The sequence below is a fragment of the Cherax quadricarinatus genome, chromosome 13, assembly GCF_038502225.1.
Source record: "Cherax quadricarinatus isolate ZL_2023a chromosome 13, ASM3850222v1, whole genome shotgun sequence".
Classification (NCBI taxonomy): domain Eukaryota; kingdom Metazoa; phylum Arthropoda; class Malacostraca; order Decapoda; family Parastacidae; genus Cherax; species Cherax quadricarinatus.
In genome coordinates, this window is record NC_091304.1 from 41,829,181 (window position 1) to 41,854,144 (window position 24,964).

Genomic DNA, 24,964 nt, shown 5'->3' on the forward strand with positions numbered 1-24,964 from the left:
CTTTATTTGCATGGAGTTTGTGAAAAGGTCAAGTCGAATATAGGGTATATCGAAAAGATACTTATTTCTTACATTGTGTTTGTGTTACGTTGCAGCTCTCCAGGAAGAATCAAAGCACTAGGTTGAGGTTTGTTCTGAGTGTCCTGTATGTATAGAGTGTATACTAGTAAGAGTGGATGCATTTTATGCTCTGTAAGTTGGAACTTTTGAATAGAGGGGATGTGTTGTCAGAACCCTGAATGGGTGTTAGGTTATATGCTGTTGTAGATCTCCAAGCACAAATACCCTGAGTGAGGTAAGGATAGCTTAGAGAGTAGTACAGAGTGACTAATGTTGACTGGGGAATAAATTAGCATATTTTTGATTGAATGCCTGCAGTCTGGAAATTTCCTTAAATATTTGTTGGATGTAAATGTTGAATTTCAAGTTGCAATTAAGGTGTATCCCTAAGAATTTTCCCTTGTCTTTCTATGTGAGAATTATTTTTATTGAAATGGGTATTTTTAACTTGATTCCCAAACATCATGCAGAAGGCCTCAGTAAGTTTATCAGTTGTCATCCATGTTGAAATCTTTATGAGTTCCTTGTTCATTATGTGGTTGAGAACAATAAGAAATGGATTAGATATGATAAATTTGTCATTTGCAAAAGGACTAGTTCAAGTTTCTGGGAGGCATTTGGTAGGTCATTTATGCAGATGAGGATGGGACAAGGATGTTTCCGTTAGGCACTCCTGTGTTGACAGTTTGTGTTAACAAGATAGTATTGATTATCACATGTTGATGTCTGTCAGTGAGGTAGGACTTGATATAAGTAAGAGCATGCCTCTGATACCATAATGCTCTAGTTTCAGCAGCTGTTATATGAAGTCTGTGATTTTTAATAAACCTAGTCATAATTAAAAGCTACTTAATTTTTAATTTGATTTTACTTGCAGGACAACAATAGAATAAACAAGATGTGGAGTTTTGAAGGGGACTATCGTCGGAAACCACAGCAGAGGTTGGGCGGTGCCAGCAAAACAAAGAATTTAGAGCGCTCAGAGCTTCTTAATCAACTTAAATCTGATAGAGAAGAACGAGAGGTGAGTCAGTACAAGTAATACAGTCATAAACACTTCAGGCATAGTTGTTATCCATCACATTTTGAGAATTTTACCAATAGTAATTGTGTCCAGGCCACTTCAAAGCAGAAAATTCTATGAAGTCTGTTAACAAAAACGTTAGCTTTAACCCTTGGAGGGTCGACAGGCCTTCTCCGAGACTCGTTCTCAGGGTCGGCCAAATTTAAAAAAAAATAATTTTTTCTTATGAAAAGATAGAGAATCTTTTCCCGATCATAATGACACCAAAAGTATGAAATTTGATGGAAAACTTACGGAATTATGCTCTTGCAAAGTTAGCGGTCTCGGCGATTTTGCCCATATTGAGCCCCATTTTCAGCCAATTCCACTGTACTAGTCGACAAAAAACATGAATATTTCGCTAGAACTCCATTTTTTCTATCGAATGAGTGCAAGAAACCACCCATTTACCATTTTCAACTATCCAGTACAGTGGTCATAATTTAGCAATTTTGCCAATTTCACACAATTTTCAAAAGATGCCAATTTCCGAATAGGGCCCAGAATAAACAAGAAAGACATTCCTGGCACTAAAATGACATTTCCCCTGTTCATTAGTCACATCTCAAGGCCCCTCTTACATTCTTTTGCTTTCCACTTAGAATTTTTATTCTCACAAAAAATAGAAGATTTACTGTTATGCAGACTACTGCATTAGTGTAAAAAATGGTATAAATAATATTGGCGCACTTATGAAAGAATATTAGACTTACCAGTTGACGTGTATTGGACGCTTGGCATGATTTGTTTACTTTTGAACTTTGGTAAAAATCGAACATGTCTGCTACTTTGAGCTCAATTTCAAGGTACTTTTCATTGTAAAACCAGTCAAAATCATCTCAATTTCTGTAATATGTCTTCCATTCTATAAAATGAGACCAGGAAAACTAGAATACAACAATAAATACCATACGAAAATACAGTGCAAAGTCTCTGTTTTATTCCCAGAAAACGGTCTAAGTTTTTTTTTCTCATTATGCACTGTGTGCTGCAGGATTTTTTTTATATTGTGCACACTGACCACATAGACCCATTCTCCCACTAGATTTGAGGGCACTAGAATTTAGGCGTACGAGTACGTCAAAAACCCTGGGTCGTAAGCCGTACTAGTACGGCCGAAACCCTCAAAGGGTTAAAAACAAAAGGCTGTGCCAATGATACAGTGAAGGTGTTTCTCTTTCTGGTAATGTTTTGATGAAAATGGCACAGTATTTCCAGCAAGAAGTGGATTATAATTCCAGTCTACTATAGTGGACCCTCGGGTAACGGAGGCATCGGCTAATGCCAAAATCGGATAGCGGCACATTTTTGTATCAAAATATTGGCTCGGCTAACGCCCAAGAACTTGGTTAAGGGCATTCGTCCCGAACATGTCCGCATGGCCTGAGCCCATGTAAAGCCAGTGTTAAATTAAAATTTAAATATTTCCTATTTATAAATTTCATACATTGTTTAAGTGTGAATAGTGGTGGTGGGTTCTGCAGCTGCCTCCACCACCACTAATATATACGGCTTCTCTCAGTGGCCCTTATAAACCCAACAACAGCACCACCACTACTTACTCCTCACATACAATATGACATATTTTATTCATCCTAGAGTATATATCATGTTTCTCTGTTACGAATATCATTTATTATGCCATATTAGATGAATTGTGATAGATAAATAAGCCGTAGAGATGATATTAGCGTCATGTTGAAGCATAAACTCGTCTCCCTCTCCTCTTCTACCTGTTTTCCATACACCAACAAGAGTCATTAACCCTTTGAGGGTCCGTCCCGTAGATCTACGGCTTTATGTTCAGGGTCCAAACCGTAGAGCTACGTCATGAGCTCAGCTCACTCTGATAAACTGTGAGTGGTACATTTGGGCCTAGATATGAGAGAATACATCTATGTGGTATGTGTGCACCACATAAAATAGATCCTGCAGCACGCTGTGTATAATGAGAGAAAAAAACTGAAATCATGATTTTTCGATTAAAACAGCGACTTTGCAGTGTTTTTTTGTATGTTTTTTATAGTTCTATTTGCGATTTCTTGGTCTCGTTTGATAGAATGGAAGACATATTTCAGAAATAGAGATAATTTTGATTGGTTTTAGCACTGGAAATGGCCTGAAACTGAGCTCAAAGTAGCAGAAATGTTAAATTTTTGCCGATATTCAAGAGTAAACAAACAACCTCACACGTCTAATACACGCCAGCTGGTGGGTCTAATATGCATTCACAAATATGGTGATGATATTTATGCAATTATTACAGTATTGCATAACAGTAAATCTTCTATTTTTTGGTGTGAATAAAAATTCATTATGTGAATAAAAAATCAAAATGGAATTTATTTGTAAAGCCTCAAAACGTAACTAATGAACAGAGGAAATGTTAGTTTAGTTCAAGGAATACCTACATTGTTTATTCTGGACCCTATTTTGAAATTGGAATATTTTGAACTTTGTGTTAAATTGGCCAAATTAACAATTTCCGATCACTTTAATTTGTAGTTGAAACAGTTGACTTGGCGTTTTCTTGTGCTCAATCGATAGAATAGAAGCAATACTAGTGAAATAGCTAAGAATTTGGTTGACTGGAATAATGTAATTGGCCTAAAATGGGAGTCAAAGTTGGCAAAATCGCCGATTTGTAAATATCGCTGACACATCAAAATTCGCGAGAGCATAATTTCGTCAATTTTCCATCAAATTTCGTACTTTTTGTTTTATTACCTTCACAAAAAGATTCTCTACCATTTCATAAGAAAAAATAACTTTTTTTTTTTTAAATTCTTGAGTCTGGGGCACCACTTCAGATTTGGGCCTTGGACCCTGAAGGGGTTAAAGGTAAGTGTGATGTTAAATGTTCATTTATCCATTTTATTAGTGCTTTATATTTATTTGTCATTGTTTTCTGTATGTAAATCTATATTTAATCTTAAAAAAAAATATTTTTTGTTAATACTTTTGGCTGTCTGAAACGGATTAATTGGATTTCCATTATTTCTTATGGGGAAAACTAATTCGGCTGAAGGCAAAATCGGTTCAAGGCAAGCTCTCTGGAACGGATTAATGCCGTTACCCAAGGGTCCACTGTACTCTATACTGGTTTATAATTCCAGTCTACTACTCTATACAATAGAAAAGAAAGCAAGAATTACATTACCAAAACTTAATAAATATACTGTAATGTGGTTCAGTAGATAGGCAGAATGGAATACAAGACATGATGTGTGTCAGATCTGCTCAGAACTTGTTTTTCAATGGCCACGGTGCATGATAGGAAAAACAAAAGTGACCGTGTGTATAGTTTAAAAGTAGTATAGTGGAACCCCGGATTTTGCACGCACCTGATATTACACTTTTCGGATTTCAGACACTTTTTTGTGAGAAATTTTGCTTCAAATTTTGGACCTTGTCCTGGGAATCGCATATATCATACATGTACCCCCCCCCCCAAGGGAACACCGTCAGTCTGGCTCTGTCGCTGCTTGAGTGAGCACTCATCTGAAACATTTCGCAATTTTTGTGCTTGTTTATTGATTGTGACTGTGAAATAAGTGACCATGGGCTCAAAGAAAGTTCCAGGTACCAGCCTTTTGGTAAAGAAAGTGAGAAACATGATAGAATTAAAGAAAGTAGAAAAATATGAAAGTGGCGTATGTTTAGCCGAGCTTGCCAGGATGTATGGGAAGTCGAAATCAACAATCTTTTCCATCCTGGCAAAGAAAGTAGAAATAAAAAAAGTTGAAGTTGCAGAAGGGGTGAATATGTTATTGAAACAGAGGTCACAAGTAGTCAAAGATGCGGAGAAGTTGTTGTTGGTATGGATCAGCGAAAAGCAATTAGCGGGAGATAGTGTTCTGGAGTCGATCATTTGTGAAACGGCAAGGCAGTTGCATGCGGATCTCGTAAAGAAAATGCCTGGAGCGAGTGCTGCTGTAAGTGAATTTAAGGCCAGCAGAGGCTGGTTCGAAAGATTCAAAAGGCGTATTGGCATACACAGTGTTGTAAGGCATTCCATTGTTCCAGTCGACCAAACTCATAGCTACTTCTTTAGAACTCCATTTTTTCTATCGATTGAGTACAAGAAACCACCCATTACCGATTTCAACTACCCAATAACGTGGTCAGAAATTTGCAATTTGGCCAATTTCATGAAAATTAAAAAATGTGACAATTTCAAAATAAGGTCCAGAATGAACAATACAGACATTCCTGGCTCTAAAATAACATTTTCTTTGTTCATCACTCATGTCTTCAGGCCCCTCTGATTTTACTCTTGCTTTCTATTTTGAATTTTTATTCAAACAAAAAATAGAAGATTTACTGTTATGCAGACTACTGCAATATTGTAATAATTGTATAAATAATGTCAACCCATTCATGACTGCATATTAGAATGGCTACTTGGACATTTATTGGGCAATGATATCATTTGTTTACTTTTGAACATCGGAAAAATCAAAGATTTCCCCTACTTTGAGCTCCATTTCACGGTTCTTTTCATAGTAAAACCAATCAAAATCACGTCTATTTCTATAATGTGTTTTCCATTCTATCAAATGAGACCAAGGAAATGAGAATACAACTATAAATACTATACGAAAATAGACCACAAATTTGGCATTTTAATTAAAAAAACGGTCGGAGTTTATTTTCTCATGCACTGCGTGCTGCAGGATTTTTTTTATATGGTGCACACTGACCATACAGACCCATTTTCTCACATGTGGGCCTACCAGCTTTCTCCTGCTTGATTTGAAGCTGCTAGAATTTATGAGTATATATACGTCAAAAACGGTGGCTCATAAGACGTACAGTGGACCCCCGGTTCGCGATGCTATCGGTATCTGATAAATCCGGTAACCGATGCATTATATCGCCAAAAATTTGCCTCGGTTCCCGTTACAAAACCCGGTATGCGATACGATTCGTACGAGACGTGTCCAGTGTTTACAAGCCACCCAGTGTGCGCGCATCTAAGGATACATTCGGTACATTCCATATTATCACTGTTTTTGGTGCTTGTTTCTGAAAAATAAGTCACCATGGGCCCCAAGAAAGCTTCTAGTGCCAACCCTTCAAGACCAAGGGTGCTAATGACTATTGAAATGAAGAAAGAGATAATTGCAAAGTATGAAAGTGGAGTGCATGTATCGGAGCTGGTCAGGTTGTATAGTAAACCCCAATCAACCATCTCTACTATAATGAGCAGGAAAACGGGAATCAAGGAAGCTGTTCTTGCAAAAGGTGCAACTGTGATTACGAAACAGCGACCGCAAGTGTTAGAAAATGTTGAGAGACTGTTATTGGTGTGGATAAATGAAAAACAGATAGCAAGAGATAGCATCTTTCAAGCGATCATTTGTGAAAAGGCTAGGCAGTTGCATGACGATTTGGTAAAGAAATTGCCTGCAACTAGTGCTGATGTGAGTGAATTTAAGGCCAGCTAAGGTTGGTTTGAAAGATTTAAGAATCGTAGTGGCATACATAGTGTGATTAGGCATGGCGAGGCTGCCAGTTCAGACAACAAAGCGGCTGAAAAATATGTGCACGAATTCAAGGAGTACATAGAGGCTGAAGGATTGAAACATGAACAAGTGTTTAATTGTGGCAAAACAGGCCTGTTTTGGAAGAAATTGCCAAGCAAGACCTACATTACTCAGGAGGAAAAGCTACCTCAAGTCCTAATGGAGGGGGATTCCCCTTCTAAACAATAGGTTCAACACACTCCCCTCCTCCCATCCCATCAATCATCACCAGATCTTCATTAAAGGTAAGTGTCAATTATTCTATTGTTATTATTCTGTTATTGTTGTTATTGTAATTATTCTGTTGCATTAAACTTAATATTTCATGTCGTATAAGTTTTTTTTTCATACTTTTGGGTGTCTTGCAGGGATTAATTTGATTTCCATTATTTTTTATGGGGAAAATTGATTCGCTTTCTGATAATTTTGGTTTACGATGAGCTCTCAGGAACGAATTAATATCGTGAACCGGGGGTCCACTGTATATATATGACCAAAACAGTCAAAGAATTAATCTACATATCTCCTACCCACTCAAGCCTCCTTGCTCATCTGCAATCCTACTCTCTGTCTTAACCTCTAGTTCTTTCAATAATAACCCTACCATACACTTTACCTGGTATACTCAGTAAACTTTTTTTTTTTTTCAATGTACCAGCCGTATCCCACTGAGGTGGGGTGGCCCAAAAGGAAAAACAAAAGTTTCTCCTTTTAAATTTAGTAATATATACAGGAGAAGGGGTTACTAGCCACTTGCTCCCGGCATTTTAGTCGCCTCTTATGATACGCATGGCTTACAGAGGAAGAATTCTATTCCACTTCCCCATGGAGATAAGAGGAAATAAACAAGAACAAGAACTAGAAAGAAAATAGAAGAAAACCCAGAAGAGTATGTATATATTGCTTGTACATGTATGTGTAGTGTGACCTAAGTGTAGGTAGAAGTAGCAAGATGTACCTGAAATCTTGCATGTTCTTGAGACAGAAAAAAGGACACCAGCAATCCTACCATCATGTAAAACAATTACAGGCTTTTGTTTTACACTCACTTGGCAGGATGGTAGTACCTCCCTGGGCAATTGATGTCCACCAACCTACTACCTAGAACTCAGTAAACTTATTCTCCTATAATTTTTACAATCTCTTTTGTTCCCCTTCCCTTTATATGTAGGAAATATGCACACTCTCTGCCAATCCCTAGGTACCTTCCCCTCTTGCATACATTTATTAAACAAAAACATTAGCCACTCCAACACTATATATACCCCTGCTTTTAACATTTCTGTCATGATCCCATCAGTTCCATTTATTACATTTTGCTAACAAAGAGTGTAATTTGTTGTACAGTACTGTACTTTATTTCAGAGGCAACGACGAAGAGAGGCAGCTGCTCTTACTATTCAGTCATGGACCAGGGCAATGTTGAGTCGGAAAAGAACTAAACAAGACCTTCGGCAACAGTTTGACAGTAAATTAGCACTGGCTAAAGTTCGGGGAATATCTGATGCTTCAGCCATCAAATTAGTTGCCTTACTTATTAGAATATTTAATGCCAAAGAAGACTGTGAAAGATTGGTAAATATGCTGTATTGTTTGTAGCACTAAATGGTCCAGGTTTCTCATTATTGCTTTTGTTTTTTATCATATGGTTTATTCCTTAAAATCTAATCATTGTACCTTTTATCTTTAAAAGATCACTATTTTTACTTGCACTCATGCTTTAAAATTCTTTCTGCATTAAGTATTTTACTATTAATTTTGAAGCATGAACAATGATTTCTGGCACTGGTTTTATGAACCATTGCAGGAATCACCACCTATCAGTTATACTCCTATAAGAAAATAACATTCCTACTTCTTAGCTCTATTAGGTGGCCTTTTGCCTTCTCCTTCAAATGGTTTCCTGTTTTCTTCACCTATATAAGCAGGGCCTCTTGGGTAGAATAACAATTTATTACACCATAGACAAGACAGCTGACATGGGAAGGAGGCAGTTTCTGTAGTACATTGAACCTCTCCCAGAAAGATATATTTCATTCCTCAAAACATAGTATACTGGGAATTGGCTCTTATGAACCAGTGCAGAAATTCTACCAACAGTACCAAAAATGAAGGAGGTAATTGTAGTGGGAAGGAAACTATCATTGGTATGATAGAATTAGCACAGTTAGACTATGTACAAGCTGTGGCATTTTTAGATGCAGTCAGTGGCTCTGCTGCAGGTTCTAAGCAAAGTTCTTTCATCTTAAACAATAGGGGTATTATGACCCTTTACTGGGCTGAACAGCCATAGCCATAGCAATTCATGTAAATAGCATTCTTACTAGAATGGTATACCTCCAATCAGTCTTTGGTAAGGAAGGAAAAAGTTATAGTAATCAAAATGTAACAATACCATGACTGGTAGAAGAGTTAGAGGCATTGCATTTCCTTCTAATGAACTTCATAGCATATCAGGAACAGTCCCAGTGTTGTTGTTTCCATTCAAACAAATGGATTCAGAGAACATGTTGAGATTATTACATTTTTGTGTAATAGTGATTGTATTTCAGGGTTGTTGTGTTAGCTATTTATTAGTGCCTCATTGAATACTACCTGGATCTTGTAAGTGTAGTCTTTAGAGAAAGGAGATATTCATTCATGTGCATTTTTTCTTTTTGCCTTGAAAGACATTTGTTGCCAAGGCCTATTTTGGCCTTCAGTAAAGCTGGGTGTCTAACCTAGTTGAACCTTTGGGATTATTAAATTGTCAGTGAGGCTCTTTAGTGCTCAGCAACTTAAGTGTAACCAGTGGCTTATTAATCATCCCACTTTGTATTTGTGTGTAGGTTGATCTAACATGGCCTTGTTTTGGTAATGTAACCACTTTGGGTTTAATAAATGATATCATTGGTAGATTTGTGGCTGCTGATTGAACTGCAGTTACTGCCCAAGAAAAACTTTAGATAGATACATAGAAAACTTAAAATCTTTAACTTACATATGATAAGAGGGTGTTACTGTATTTGTACTGCAGGAAAAGAATGAGTGCATTATTCAAGCCTGAGGAGATCACTTCCCTTTGAAAGTGTCTTATTTCTCTGTAATACATATTAGAAGAACTAGAAGTTATGCATAAGAGAAGGAGCTTTACTAGTCAGTTAGGTGTACAGTATTGTTTTACAACAATACTCACCAATGTGTTATTTGTCCATTTGATCCAGTACTTACTAGGGACTGTACTGTAAGTACTGTCTTTTGTCTTCAGCATTGTAATTTTCTCTATTCCTGGTGAATCCTTTCTACATCTCTAGTTACAACATAGTGGCTATGGGAAAATGGGATTTGCTTAATGTATAATTCATCTAATAAACATTTTCTCCAGTCCTTATCTTGATTATTAATCATGGTTTGAAAAGGACACTTGTGTTCATTTCAGTACATTTATTAAAGGAAACATTTCACCATGAGTGACTTCATTAGTTCTAATAGACAGATGAAGCCACTTGTGGCAAAACGTTTTCTTTAACTTTTTAACTGTGTCCAATATACTAATATGCACAACTTTTTGTGCCTTCAAATCTGCCACCTGCCAATATTTTTGACCTAAACAAAACACTTTGGGTCTTCTACAGTCTTTTCATGCCCTTGAAAAATTCTGAGGCCAGAAGGGTCCACACTATGTATCATGGTTAACTACTCAGGCGATGACTCTATGCCCCATGTACTAGTTTGCCTAACTGTCAGAAGTAAATGATGAAATCAAGAGCTGTTGTTCCATCACCAGCTTTCCTACAAGCAAACAGGGTGTGCAAGTGGCACAAAGATGATTTATTCATTCAAAATTTATTACAATTTCCTGACATTTATTAACAGTGGAATTCTGTTGTAAAGCACATTAAGTATAATTAATCCAGGATAACCCAGTGAAGTCAAACAGTTTTAATTACAGTAGACCGTCGAGTAAGATGGTTTCCTTTAAAACGTTTTCTCCATTACACTGTTGTCAAATTGTGGCATATTTTTGTAATGAAGTTGGTAGAATTACCGACAATATGTAAAGTAAAAGGAAACAAGTGCAACTAAACTGACATTTTTATTGTGGCAACGTTTCGCTCTCCAGGAGCTTTATCAAGCTGTTACAAACAGTACATGGACACAGAGGGTATATATAGTGAGGTGCAATACTAGTGGTAGTAATAGTAGTAGTGAGATAAGTGTTAGTAGTAGTAGTAATACAACATGTAGAACAATTGACTCGCACAAGAGTAAAAGGATATAAAAGCTATAACTTGGGTAACATGAAAATAGGTTAGACAGATATTTCTATTGGAGGCTGGATAGAGAAGGCCTGTTTCAATTTAATGTGCTATGTGTATTATTAACAGGAGAGACTATGTGATGGCAGGGTTTACTGTTTTCAGGAGGATTCTTGCTAAGACTTCAGAGATGGTGAAGCTGCCTTTGTTTTGTTTAATTGTATTAGAAACAGCTATTAGTGAAGATTCAAGACACTTGCATTTGCAGAAATTGGCTTCTTTGATCACTAATTGGGCATCCCTGAATTTCATGAGATGATTGGTGGAATTTCGGTGTTGTACACAGGCGTTGTTCAAGTTATCGTTCCTGTATGCGTAAATGTGTTCATTGAGGCGGGTGTCGAGGTTTCTTGCTGTTTCACCTTCATAAATCTTGTCACAGCCTCCACAGGGTATAGTGTAAACCCCTCCGTTGACTGGTTCATGGTGCTTGGATTTTGTTCTGGTTAGATCCTTTATTGAAGTGCTGGAAGCGATGGCGACTCTGGTGTTAGCTTGTGAAAGTACTTTAGAAACATTCAGTGTAACCTGGCTGTTGAGAAGAATTATAACTTTGTTAGGAGTGGTGTTGGTGCGTGGAGAATTAATGATCCGAAGAGCTCTTTTCTTGCAATCTTTGATGAAAAAGGAAGGAAAATGTAAATCAGTGAAGGTTTGGTGAATGTATGTACATTCCTCATCAAGAAACTCAGGAATACAAATTCTGTATGCTCTCAGGAAAAATCCGATGATGATGCCTCTTTTGGTCCTAGTATCTTGACTGGAATAGAAGTGTGTGAGATCATTTTTATTGGTAGGTTTCCGATAAATTTGAAATCTTAGGTTGTTGTCTACTTTGTGAATGAGGACGTCTAGGAAAGGTAGCTTGTCATTGGACTCTTCTTCTAGTGTAAACTGGATCACCGGTTCAACTGCGTTGAGCCTTGCCTGTTTTGATGTACGGAATCTTCACATTTGCGCATTCAGGAACGATAACTTGAACAACGCCTGTGTACAACACCGAAATTCCACCAATCATCTCATGAAATTCAGGGACGCCCAATTAGTGATCAAAGAAGCCAATTTCTGCAAATGCAAGTGTCTTGAATCTTCACTAATAGCTGTTTCTAATACAATTAACCCTTTGACTGTCGCAACCCCCAATCCTGAGGTGTCTCCTGGTGTCGCAAAATTTAAAAAAAAAAAAATTATTTTTTCTTATGAAATGATAGAGAATCTTTTCCCGATTGTAATGACACCAAAAAAACGAAATTTGATGGAAAACTGACGGAATTATGCTCTCGCGAAGTTAGCGACCTCGGCGCTGTTTACAAAGCGGCGATTTCGCCCACTTTGAGCCCTATTTTCGGCTAATTCCATTGTTCCAGTCGCCCAAACTCATAGCTATTTCTTTAGAACTTCATTTTTTCTATCGATTGAATACAAGAAACTGCCCATTTACTGATTTCAACTACCTAATAATGTGGTCAGAAATTTGCAATTTGGCCAATTTCACGAAAACTAAAAAATATGACAATTTCAAAATAAGGTCCAGAATGAACAATGCAGACATTCCTGGCTCTAAAATAACATTTTCTTTGTTCATCAGTCACGTCTCCAGGCCCTTCTGATATTACTCTTGCTTTCTATTTTGAATTTTTATTCAAACAAAAAATATTAGACTTACTATTATGCAGACTACTGCAATGCTGTAATAACTGTATAAATAACATCAACCCATTCATGACTGCATATTAGAATGGCTAGTTGGACATTTATTGGACAATGGCATCATTTGTTTACTTTTGAACATTGGCAAAAATCAAACATTTCCCCTACTTTGAGCTCCATTTCTAGGTTCTTTTTATAGTAAAATCAATCAAAATCACCTCTATTTCTGTAATATGTTTTCCATTCTATCAAATGAGACCAAGAAAACGAGAATACAACCATAAATACTATACGAAAATAGACCACAAAGTCGGCATTTTAATTAAAAAAAACGGTCGGAGTTTTTTTTTTCTCATTATGCACTGCATGCTCCAGGATTTTTTTTATATGGTGCACACTGACCACACAGACCCATTCTCTCACATGTGGGCCTACCAGCTTTCTCCTGCTTGATTTGAAGCCGCTAGAATTTATGAGTATATATACGTCAAACACGGCACCTCGTAAAACGTATATATACGGCCGCGACAGTCAAAGGGTTAAACAAAACAAAGGCAGCTTCACCATTTCTGAAGTCTTAGCAAGAATCCTCCTGAAAACAGTAAACCCTGCCATCACATAGTCTCTCCTGTTGATAATACACATAGCACATTAAACTGAAACAGGCCTTCTCTATCCAGCCTCCAATAAAAATATCTGTCTAACCTATTTTCATGTTACCCAGGTTATAGCTTTTATATCCTTTTACTCTTGTGCGAGTCAATTGTTTTACACCTACTGCTGCTGCTGCTGCCACTGCCGCTGCCGCCGCCGCCGCTGCCGCCGCCGCCGTCGCCGCCGCTGCCGCCGCTCACTGCTACTACCACTAGTATTGCACCTCACTCTGAGCCTATATATATGCTCTGTGTCCATGTACTGTTTGTAACAGCTCGATAAAGCTCCTGGAGAGCGAAACGTTGCCACAATAAAAATGTCACATTAGTTGCACTTGTGTCCTTTTACTTGGCATAATTTTGTTTTACACTTCGTAAAATTCAGTTTAAATGGTGCTGCTCCTTGGTAGGGAAAAAAATTTCAGCGCCACAAGCTGGACGGTGGTGATTTTCCCGTGTGTAGTGAGTACTAGGCAGTCAGCCTGTGGTTGAGCGCATTGTCTTTTACAGGGAAGGCCTGAGTTTCCTACCCTGCCACCTCTGTACCAGTGCTCGGTACACCTACCATCCGACTTACGGCCTGCTCGACATATGACCGTACATTTGGCAGCTGGGCTGGGCAGGCTGATACATACCACTGTACAATATTTGATGATACTCACGGCGGCAATGTGCCATGCAGGCAACATCAATTTGAGTTACCCTGCCCTATCAGCAGCATCATACGTACTGTATTAACTGTACTAACTGGACAGTAAATTTCACCACGGTCCCTAAGAGGAAGTCTGAATTTTGCAATGGAGATTGTGGCAAGAAAGGCACTTACTCTTGAACTCTCTCTATTTGTTTTCACTGTTGCACATAAATCTGTATCTGTCTGCTTGTATATCTGTCTGTATCTGTCTCTGTCTTTTGTCTTCCTGTGTGTGTCTGTCTTTCTGTCTACCTGTGTGTGTGTCTTTCTGTCTGTCTCTGTCTCAGAGCCGCTCGTGAACCAACAGGTATTACACACGAAGCAGAGTTGTCACATCTTCAGTATGATGCTAATATCGCTATACAGCTTATGTATCTATCACAATTCATCTAATATGACATAATAAACAATATAAATATAAAAACCTGATATGCACTCTAGAATGAATGAAATATGAACTTAATTACTTTAAGCTCCACATCTTGCACCTGTGCTGGTGTGCAGGTACACATTAAAATCATTAAGAGTGTGTTATTGGTCTTGACGATGCCCAGTGGAAATAAGTCACTCTGTCTGACTTTTTTGGGTTATCATAGGTTCTCTTCACATATGTTTACGCATCGGTGATTTTGCCCACTTTGAGCCCTATTTTCATCCAGTTCCAGTGTACTAGTCGACAAAAATCATAACTATTTCACTAGAGCTCCATTTTTCCTATCAAATGAGTACAAGAAACCACCCATTTACTGATTTCCACTATCCAATAAAGTGGTCAGAATTTAGCAATTTTGCAACAATTTCACACAAATTTCAAAAGATGCCAATTTCCAAATAGGGTCCAGAATAAACAAGAAAGACATTCCTGGCACTAAAATAACATTTCCTCTGTTTATTAGTCATGTCCCCATGCCCCTCTTACATTCTTTTGCTTTCCACTTTGAATTTTTATTCTCACAAAAAATAGAAGATTTACTGTTATGCAGACTACTGCATTAGAGTAGAAATGGTATAAATAATATCAGCGCACTCGTGAAAAAATATTAGACTCACCAGTTGACGTGTATTGGACGCGTAGCATTATTTGTTTACTTTTGAACTTTGGCAAAAATCGATAATTTCTGCTACTTTGAGTTCAGTTTCAAGGTACTTTTCATTGTAAAACCAATCAAAATTGTCTCAATTTCTGTAATATATCTTCCATTCTATAAAATGAGACCAGGAAAACTAGAATACCATCATAAATACCATATGAAAATACAGTGCAAAGTCGCTGTTTTAAACCGAAAACAAAGTTTTTTTTCTCATTACGCACTGTGTGCTGCAGGATTTTTTTATACTGCGCACAATGACCACATACACCCATTCTTTCATATGTAGGCCTACCAGCTTTCTCTCACTAGATTTGAGGGCGCTAGAATTTAGGCGTACTACTACGTCAAAAACCCTGGTGCATAAGCCGTACTAGTACGTCAGAAACCCTGAAAAGGTTAACCCTTTGACTATCGCAAGCCCCTTTCTGAAACTGTCATTCTATGTCGCAAAAGTTTTGGAAAAAAAAAGTTATTTTTTCTTTGAAATGATAGAGAATCTTTTCCCGATGGTAATGACACCGAAAGTATGAAATTTGGTCGAAAACTCGTGGAATTACACTCCCGTGAGTTTAGCGGTCTCGGCGACATACGCATCGGCAATTTCCCCGACTTTGAGCCCCGTTTTTGGCCAATTCCATTGCTCCAGTTGACCAAACTCAGCTATTTCTTTAGAACTCCATTTTTTCTATCAGTTAAGTACAATAAACCATCCATTTACCGATTTGAACTGCCCAATAAAGTGGTCAGAAATTGGCAGTTTGGTCAATTTCACGCAAATTAAAAAAGACGCCAATTTCAAAATAGGGTCCAGAATATACAATGTAGACATTCTTGGCACTAAAATAACATATCCTCTGTTCATTAGTTACGTCTCTAGGCCCCTCTTATATTACTATTGCTTTCTATTTTGATTTTTTATTCATACAAAAAATACAAAATTTGCTGTTATGCAGACTACTGCGTTATTGTAAAAATGGTATAAATAATATCAGTGCACTAGAATATTAGACCTCGTAGTTGATGTGTATTGGACGTGTGGTGTAATTGCTTACTCCTGAACATTGGTAAAAACCGAACGTTTCCGCTACTTTGAGCTCAATTTCAAGGTTGTTTTCATCGTGAAAGTAATGAAAAATCATCTCTACTTCTGTAATATGTTTTCCATTTTATCACCTGAGACCATGAAAATGAGAATACAATGATAAATACTATACGAAAATACACCTCAGAGTTGGCATTTTAATCCAAAAAAACGGTCAGTCTTTTTTTTCTCATTATACACTGCATGCTGCAGGATTTTTTTTATATGGTGCACACTGACCACACAGACCCATTCTCTCACATGTGGGCCTACCAGCTTTCTCCTGCTTGATTTGAAGCTGCTAGAATTTACGCGTATAAATACGTCAGAAACAGTGGCACGTAAGATGTATATATACGATGTAAACAGTCAGAGTTAATAATGATAATAATAACACAATAATAATCACTCTGAGGCACATTGAATGTGTATAAAACATTAATATAGACATTTTGCTTAATCCATCTATGATTTTTTTCAAAATTATATAATAAACATGCAATGTAACATGTAAATTAACATAAATATGACATGTTTTTCCAGTCGGCTTGACAGAGTGAATAAATACCATTTGTGTTCGGGCTGGTAACAACAACAACAACTAGTTTGTTTACAGAACTCGCGAACCTTCTACACTCATTCTCTCTCTTGTTTATTCATTTAATCTTGTTTACTCACCTCTCACTCTACATTAAGACTACAGATATTTTAAGGTAAGTAATGAGTAAGCACTATATTATATTATAGTTTAATATTATTATTATTATTATTATTATTATTATTATTGTTATTATTATTAGTACATACGTATTACTGTAATAATAATTATTAATTTTTTTTTTCCCCAACAAGTCGGCCGTCTCCCACCAAGGCAGGGTGACCCAAAAAAAAGAAAATCCCCAAGAAGAAAATACTTTCATCATCATTCAACACTTTCACCTCACTCACACATAATCACTGTTTTTGCAGAGGTGCCCAGAAATACAACAGTTTAGAAGTATGTACGTATAAAAATACACATTATATCCCTCCAAACTGCTAATATCCCAAACCCCTCCTTTAGAGTGCAGGCATTGTACTTCCCATTTCCAGGGCTCAAGTCCGGTTATATAAAATAACCGGTTTCCCTGAATCCCTTCACTAAATATTACCCTGCTCACACTCCAACAGCTTGTCAGATCCCAAATACCATTTGTCTCCATTCACTCCTTTCTAACACGCTCACATACGCTTGCTGGAAGTCCAAACCCCTCGCCAACAACACCTCCTTTACCCCTTCTCTCCAACCTTTTCGAGGACAACCCCTACCCCGCCTTCCTTTCCCTACAGATTTATGCACTCTCCATGTCATTCTACTTTGATCCATTCTCTCTAAATGACCAAACCACCTCAACAACCCCTCTTCAGCCCTCTGACTAATACTTTTATTAACTCTACACCTTCTCCTAATTTCCACACTCCGAATTTTCTGCATAATATTTACACCACACATTGCCCTTAGACAGGACATCTCCACTGCCTCAAACCGCCTCCTCACTGTAGCATTTACAACCCAAGCTTCACACCCATATAAGAGTGTTGGTACTACTATACTTTCATACATTCCCTTCTTTGCCTCCATAGATAACATTTTTTGCCTCCACATACCTCAATGCACCACTCACCTTTTTTCCTTCATCAATTCTATGATTAACCTCATCCTTCATAAATCCATCTGCTGACATGTCAACACCCAAATAGTATCTGAAAACATTCACTTCTTCCATACTCCTCCTCCCCAATTTGATATCCAATTTTTCTTTATCTAAAACATTTGATACTCTCATCACCTTACTCTTTTCTGTGTTCACTTTCAACTTTCTACCTTTACACACACTCCCAAATTCGTCCACTAACCTTTGCAATTTTTCTTTAGAATCTTCCATAAGCACAGTATCATCAGCAAACTGTAACTGTGTCACTTCCCATTTTGTATTTAATTCCCCATAATTTAATCCCACCCCTCTCCCGAACACCCTAGCATTTACTTCTTTTACAACCCCATCTATAAATATATTAAACAACCATGGTGACATTATTCATCCCTGTCTAAGACCTACTTTTACCGGGAAGTAGTCTCCCTCTCTTCTACACACCCTAGCCTGAGCCTCACTATTTTCATAAAAACTCTTTACAGCATTTAGTAACTTAACACCGATTCCTTATACTTGCAACATCTGCCACATTGTTTCCCTATCCACTCTATCATATACCTTTTCTAAATCTATAAATGCAATAAAAACTTCCCTACCTTTATCTAAATACTGCTCACATATATGCTTCAATGTAAACACTTGATCTACACATCCCCTACCCACTCTATAACCTCCTTGCTCATCCGCAATCCTACATTCTGTCTTGCTTCTAATTCAATAATAACCATACCGTACACTTTTCCTGGTATACTCAGTAAACTTCTTTCTTTCTTTCAACGCACCAGCCGTATCCCACCAAGGCAGGGTGGCCCAAAAGGAAAAACAAAAGTGTACTCAATGAACTTATTCCTCTATAATTTTTACAATCTCTTTTGTCCCCCTTCCCTTTATATAAAGGGACTATACACACTCTCCACCAGTCCCTGGGTACCTTCCTCTCTTTCATACATTTATTAAACAAAAATACCAACCACTCCAACACTATGTCCCCCTCCCCCCTGCTTTTAACATTTCTGTCATGATCCCATCAGTTCCAGCTGCTTTACCCCCTTTCATTCTACATAATGCCTCACGCACCTCCCCCACACTCACATCCTGCTCTTTTTCACTCCTAAAAGATGGTATACCTCCCTATCCAGTGCATAAAATTACCGCCCCCCTTTCTTTGTCGACATTTAAAAGTTCCTCAAAATATTCTCGCCATCTACCCAATACCTGCATCTCCCCATCTACTAACTCCCCTACTCTGTTTTTAACTGATAAATCCTTTTTTTCCCTAGGCTTTCTTAACTTGTTTAACTTGCTCCAAAATTTTTTCTTATTTTCATTAAAATTTCTTGACAATGCCTCTCCCACTCTATCATCCACTCTCCTTTTGCACTCTCTCACTCTCTTGACCTTTCTTTTACTCTCCATATACTCTACTCTTCTTATAACACTTCTGCTTTGTAAATACCTCTCATAAGCTACCTTTTTCTCTTTTATTACACCCTTTATTTCATCATTCCACCAATCACTCCTCTTTCCTCCTGCACCCACCCTCCTATAACCACAAACTTCTGCCCCACATTCTAATACTGCATTTTTAAAACTATTCCAACCCTTTTCAACCCCCCCACTACTCATAACTGCACCAGCCCACCTTTCTGCCAATAGTTGCTTATATTTCACCCAAACTTCCTCCTCCCGAAGTTTATACACTTTCACCTCCCTCTTACTTGTTGTTGCCATTTTCCTCTTATCCCATCTACCTCTTACTCTAACTGTAGCTACAACTAGTTAATGAGCCAATATATCAGTTGCCCCTCTATAAATGTGTACATCCTTGAGCCTACCCATCAACCTTTTATCCACCAATACATATTCTAACAAACTACTTTCATCACGTGCTATATCATACCCTGTATATTTATTTATCCTCTTTTTCATAAAATATGTATTACTTATTACCAAGCCTCTTTCTACACATAGCTCAATTAAAGGCTCCCCATTTTCATTTACCCCTGGCACCCCAAATTTATCTACTACTCCCCCCAACCACAAGTACTCTCACACTTGGTCCAAAACTCCCCATGCATTCACTCAACATTTCCCAAAATCTCTCTCTCTCCTCTATACTTCTCTCTTCCCAGGGTGCATATACGCTTGCTATAACCCACTTCTCACATCCAACCTTTATTTTACTCCACATAATCCTTGAATTAACCCTTTAACTGTCGCAAGCCCCTTTCTGAAACTGTCATTCTATGTCCCAAAGTACCAAAAGTACAAAATTTCGTCGAAAACTCATGGAATTACACTCCCGTGAAGTTAGCGGTCTTGGCAACATATACACATCAGCAATTTCGCCAACTTTGGGTCCTGTTTTTGGCCAATTCCGTTGTTCCAGTTGACCAAATTCATAGCTATTTCTTTAGAACTCCATTTACAGATTTGAACTACCCAATAAAGTGGTTAGAAATTGGCAATTTGGCCAATTTCATGCAAATTAAAAAAGATGCCAATTTAACCCCTTCAGGGTCTAAGGCCAAAATCTGAAGTGGTGCTCCAGTGTCCAAGAAATTTTGAAAAAAAAAAAAAAAAATATTTTTTCTTACAGAATTAAAGAGCATATTTTTGTGAAGGTAATAAGACAAAAAAAAAAAATTCTGATCAGTACTTACCGAGATACAGTGCCAAGAAGTTTGTCAAAAATGATGTGGTGGCGGCAACATCGACGAATTCCACATACGTGCATTACATTATTTTGCGGTTTTTATAGTTTTTTCTTTTCTTTTCCAATTTTTTTCTACTACTAACATTTGGGGCCTGAGAGACCAATACTGTATATAATGTATATATATAAACTCACTGTATTGAACACAAGAACTGCACTAAAGTTATTATCATATTATTGTTTACCACTGTTGTTTATTACAATAAACATACACAAATCTTGTATAATACTAATGTTCTATCATATATTTACATATTTACAATCACTGGACATGGTTTTAGAACTGCTGGAGTTTGTGGAACTCCTTGAAACAAGGCACCTTACATTCCTCACACATAAACCGAGTGTCTTTGCATCTTTGTTGCCGTCGTTTTGTTTGTGCACAGACGATGCATCTCTTCTGAGCAAATTTATTCTGAGTTGAAGGAAGTTGTATTATGAAATGATCACCTTCCCTCCTCAAACGCTTGGGTATATCCTGAGTAATTCGAGGACCTTGTTGTATAGCAGGTGTTCTTACCTGGTACTTCATTATGAGTTGTCTGACAACAGACAAACAAAATTCACCATACGGTGGTCTGTTGCCAGTCTTTATTTGGTACATATTATATGCATTGAGCATTGAAATGTCCATGAGATGGAAGAAAAGTTTCATGTACCACTTGTAACTCTTACGAACACAGTCAACAAAACCATTCTGCATGTCACATTTGTCAACCAAGCGCATGTTTTGTGTATAATCAATCACTGTCACTGGTTTTCGAATACGTTCATTAGTCACTCAATCAACTTTGCCACTGTCTTGCATTTCATTACGGTGAATGGTTGTCAACAATGTGACATCTCGTTTGTCATGCCACCGTAATGCCATGATGTCATTGGCAGTAAACACCTGCACGTCATCACGAGCACCTGCGTTGAGCCTGGGCATATGTTTACGATTAGAATGCACTGTGCCACACACATCTGTCTTGTTCACTTGCATGAAATCACTGAGTAATGGGCTTGTGTACCAGTTATCGGTATATAATGTATGCCCCTTACCAAGATAAGGTGCCATCATGTTTCTCACTACGTCACCTGAGATACCCAATAACATCTTGGTATCTTTCAATGTTTTACTACCCGTGTATACAACAATATCCAACACCAGGCCACTGTCACAATCACAGAGTACAAACAGTTTTATACCAAAGCGTTTCCTCTTGCTCGGTATATACTGCTTGAATGACAGTCTACCTTTGAACAAAATCAAAGACTCGTCAATTACAAGATTCTTGAATGGATAAAAGTATATGCTGAACTTTTGTTTGAGATACATGAAAACATTTCTGATCTTGTATAACCTGTCACTTCTGTCAGGCAGAGAAGTGCAACATACATAAGAGTAAGATAAACCTGTTCACTGGTATGATTTCACTGAAGACCAGGGTAGAAATTAGCCGATCTGTGGACCAGTATGCTTTTATATTATGCTTATAGACATGAGGCATAAGCATTATTGTTGCAAAAAGCAAATACATTTCTGCAACAGTCGTCTCTTTCCACCTGTGTAGTCTTGACTGTGGTGATATGATCGTATTTGCCATGGTGTACTCAAAATACTTATTACTTTCCCTGACAATAGTTTCCATCAATGGCTGTTCAAAGAATAATTTAAAGAATTCCAGTTAATTGGCCGTGGTTCCAAGGGGACAAGTAGGTAGAATTCCACTTTGAGAGTCATCAAAGTGGTGAGGCTTGGGAACAAAATTGGGATTTTGCTGCCAATCCCACATACGGTTTGCTGGTGGATACTGGACATCATAGGCTGGTTGTGCGGGTGGTTGTGGTTGTGGTGGGCTTGTGGCTGACGCTCCGCTTTGTCCTTGAACTGACGAGTCAGCAGCGTGGGTCCCAGCGTGGCCTGGTGAGTCACGCATGGCAGTGCCACTACCATCACCACTAACACCATCCACTGATGCCTGTGGTCTATCCATGCCAAGTGTAGCCACATCATCCTCACTATCACTACCTAAAACTGGTGTAGGGCCACGGGATGTACTCTGGGATATACTTCGTCCCCTGGGCACAGCATAGGGTACACTACCCGAGCGCGTGCGGCAGCGAACATACCGACGCTTCACTGGTGAATATGATTCCTCACTATCACTACTCGAATGATCGTCGAGCGCAGTAAAATCACAATCCACGTCACTATCATCATCATTACTGAAGTCAGAGGCCTGGCCACGCGAAAATATTAGTTTTCTCTTGCATTGAGGAACAACCGACCGTGAGTCACGAGTGCCCACACCAGAGGTAGAAGGTTGAGGATCGTCAGGGTTTTCTGCACTATTATCGATATCCTGGTCATTCTTTTCGGTCACTAACTTATCAAAGCCATAGAATTCGTCTTCATTTCCACTTCCATCAGTGTCAGAACTGTCAGATAGGAAGAGGAGAGTCCTAATTTTCTAGGGAGTGAGAGCTGACTTGCGACGAGGCATGGTGAACAAGGGTAACTGAGCCGGCGTTCCCACAATGCTATGCGGGCACCTAGATTTTTTGTTTATGGCACACACCCACCACGCAGACCCGTTCTCTCACATGTAGGCCTATGAGCGCTTTCGCGCTAAATTTGACGGCGCTAGAGTTTTGGCGTAGATCTACAGTTTGGACACAACGTGAAGCCGTAGATCTACGGGACGGACCCTGAAAGGGTTAAAATAAGGTCCAGAATAAACAATGTAGACATTCTTGGCACTAAAATAACATATCCTCTGTTCATTAGTCACGTCTCTAGGCCCCTCTTATGTTACTATTGCTTTCTATTTTGATTTTTTACTCATTCAAAAAAAATACAAAATTTACTGTTATGCAGACTACTGCATTATTGTAAAAATGGTATAAATAATATCAATGCACTAGTGAAAGAATATTAGACTCCCCAGTTGATGTGTATTGAACGTGTGGTGTAATTTGCTTACCCCTGAACATTGGTAAAAATCGAACATTTCCACTACTTCGAGCTCAATTTCAAGGTCGTTTTCATCGTGAAAGTAATGAAAATCATCTCTATTTCTGTAATATGTTTTCCATTTTATCACCTGAGACCATGAAAACTCGACTACAACGATAAATACTATTACCCACTTGTTGGGTGATGTCTTGGTAGCGGGGAGTAAATGATATGTCTTCGGAGGTTTCTTACTTTATTTGCAAAGTTGTTGTGGGTACACAGGCTTGTGTGTTTGTGCCCATGGCCCGGGAGGGCCGTGCCCGCAAGGGAGAGAGGAGTGGACACTTCTTGACTGTGTGAAAGGTGTCGCCAGAGTGAGAGCGAGTTGGACCAGCGTCCCACTGACCTGGGCAGGCCTAGAGAGGGCAGCACCTGAGTGCCGCGAAATATAAACTAAGCTGGCAGACAGCACAGGATGTCTATGCAGACACTACAGGCTGTCTACATTTGCTCGGCCACCTACCTTGAATACTGTTGGTAAAAAAAACTCGGTCTCTCTCTCGTAGGAACAGGGCACAGAACACAAAATAAAAAACATTATATATGTATATATTCATACATGGACATGGAAAAAAAAAACTTCCTACAAGGAGGGAAGAAAAGAACATGTGGGGTGTGCTAAACATCGTGGTCATAGGCAGTGAGCGTTGATGGGCATCACTGCTCGCCTTCCTGCGTCTGGACAGATACTGCAACACAGGAGACATCGCTGCAGCTGAGCTGTGACGTAACAGGGTATGGTCTCCTCTGGAACGGTGAAGCAGTCATCGTAGGAGTCGCTGCATGGTTTCACTCCACCTGAGGCATGACATGCTGGTGCCCTTGAGTGAGGTGCCATCAAAACTATGGCAACTTGGCAGGACTTCTGGCATGTGACTCAGGAGGGCACTTCTCGACTGGTACTGTCGCTTAGGCTGTCACTGCCGGCGAGTGTGGAGTAAGTCGTGGAGCGAGTCGTGGCAGAGACGACTGGGCAAAACATCAGGAAGTCGTAACATCATACACCAGACTGCCATGAGTGAGCTAGCAGTCAAAGTGACATCATCTTTGTGCAGGAGCTCAATGAAGCTTGTGACACAAGGCTGACACAGCTCCTGCCGACAGGGCTTAAACTGCGACTTGATGAGTGTCATTCTCTCGACAGTTGGAGTTATAGCAGAGGTTAGTCTAAGCATCCCCAGACTTGTTTCTGTATATATAACTGCACTCTGAAGGTCTGGAGGTGAAATGAAACAAATCTCGATGGGAATCATAGCAGGTATGATTCTGCAGGACATCTATGAGCGACGAGCATAAGAGCTTTCTGTACAAGGGCCTCATATGCTCAGGGCTGACTAATATCAGCTGTCAAACTCGCTGGGCACACCGGGTGACAAGTAACACAGTGGTGCTACTCTGGGGTCTTGGCTCAAGACTTCACTGGACACAAGGAAAA

General features: G+C 38.7%; 1 protein-coding gene across 6 annotated transcripts in view; it reads left to right on the forward strand.

The window, feature by feature from the left end:
- The window catches only part of LOC128688738 (ubiquitin-protein ligase E3C), a 401,351-nt gene that overhangs the window by 31,784 nt on the left and 344,603 nt on the right, over positions 1-24,964 (forward strand). For 5 of the 6 annotated variants that reach the window (XM_070084672.1, XM_070084678.1, XM_070084673.1 and 2 more), the window contains exons 2-3: positions 938-1,084; positions 8,017-8,226. In XM_070084672.1, the coding sequence (XP_069940773.1) occupies positions 959-1,084; positions 8,017-8,226 (336 nt within the window). In that variant the 5' untranslated portion in view covers positions 938-958. Of the gene's footprint in view, positions 1-937; positions 1,085-8,016; positions 8,227-17,026; positions 17,120-24,964 lie in introns of those variants that run through there. The other variant, XM_070084679.1, reaches the window with a different exon arrangement.